The 1,370-nt window shown below is 37.4% G+C and overlaps 1 protein-coding gene across 1 annotated transcript in view; it reads left to right on the forward strand.

Moving 5' to 3' along the window:
- Positions 1-223: 223 nt before the first annotated feature.
- LOC102873657 (protein YIPF5-like) overlaps positions 224-1,370 on the forward strand; it is a 24,500-nt gene continuing 23,353 nt past the window's right edge. The window contains exon 1 of the mRNA XM_006891111.1: positions 224-339. Within this exon, the coding sequence (XP_006891173.1) occupies positions 230-339 (110 nt within the window). The 5' untranslated portion in view covers positions 224-229. The remainder of the gene's footprint in view (positions 340-1,370) is intronic.

Here is a 1,370-nt window from a genome sequence, read left to right on the forward strand (position 1 = left end):
GCTTTGACTGAAGAGAGGAGACTTTTGTTTGGCACCTCTCTTTTTTCCTGGAGGCCCGTGTTGGAAATGCTGCACCCTAAAATTCCTTAAGAAGCATTCACTGTCTCTTGGGATTATTAATTTAAGCAAAGTGTTGACCGTTTTGTGTTATCCCGGAATGTGGGGAACTAATTTAGTGAACCCTGGATATAGTGATTTGTCATTTTTCTTCTGTTACAGATACTTTACAATGTCAGGCTTTGATAATCTCAACACGGATTTCTACCAGACAAGTTACAGCATCGATGACCAGTCCCAGCAGTCCTATGATTATGGAGGGAGTGGAGGACCCTATAGCAAGTAACTTTTCAACTTTTATTACTTAATTTCCATTGTAATGAACACATATGCACTAGAATGTTTATTAATCCCAGAAATGATTATATGAACATATACCTTATCTTACACTCAACTCATTACAAGCGAGTAGAAACTGACTCATAGTGTCCCTCCAGTAAGATTTTCCTGGGCTGTAAATTGCACAGAAGATTGTCTCTTATGCTTCAGAACCAGTGGTGGATGCTAATCACCAGGGAGACATGATCTTTAGGTTAACACAATTCCCTTCAGAGCTTCCTTATCTCTTAACAGGTTTTTGAATTTTCATTATTTTCCTCACTATTTTGGAGAGGTCTAGGAAGCGAGTTTAGGTTTGAAGAGACTGGCCTATTGAGAGTTTAAAGTCTTCAAGTGTGCAGTGTATGAAAAAGTGGCATGTTGAAAAAACATTTACTAATATTTGTACATTACTGAAGATGTGAATGACGTCTTCAGATACCTATAATGCTTTAGTTTACAGGGTCCTGTAGCTAAAATATCTTGATGTTTTTTCTATGATTTACAATTCAACTGTTAGATTTTATCAATATTAATTAAATGTTGATTTGTTTTTCCTATTACAAATCATCAGGTCATCCTTGTATGTTATTATGTGTTATTTAGTCAGAATCAACTTGTAACTGATCTTCCAACAGATTTTCAGAGGCTGTAAATTCCTGAGAAAGAGACTGCCCATATTTTCCCCCAGAACAGCTACCTGCTTTGGTGGTTAACAGCATAACTTTTTACCTACTTGACCACGAGAACACCTTCATTTCCTGTAGTAGTTGTTAATCTTTTTTGATTATTCCACCTTCCAAAACAAGCAAGTACCATTTGCAGTTTAAAGAGAGAGGCTCTAAGCTGGCCTGTTAAAAAGTTGAATTTTATATATTCTCTGTTGTTTATAGTAAAAACGGCCTGCTGTTAAGTGCCATTGAGTCGCAGGCGACTCATATCGACCCTATGAAGGAGAGTCCTTGACGCTTGGGTGCCTTTCATCCTCTCTCCAG

The sequence above is a fragment of the Elephantulus edwardii genome, unplaced genomic scaffold (genome assembly GCF_000299155.1).
Source record: "Elephantulus edwardii isolate Elephantulus edwardi_28Jun2011 unplaced genomic scaffold, EleEdw1.0 scaffold00095, whole genome shotgun sequence".
NCBI lineage: Eukaryota > Metazoa > Chordata > Mammalia > Macroscelidea > Macroscelididae > Elephantulus > Elephantulus edwardii.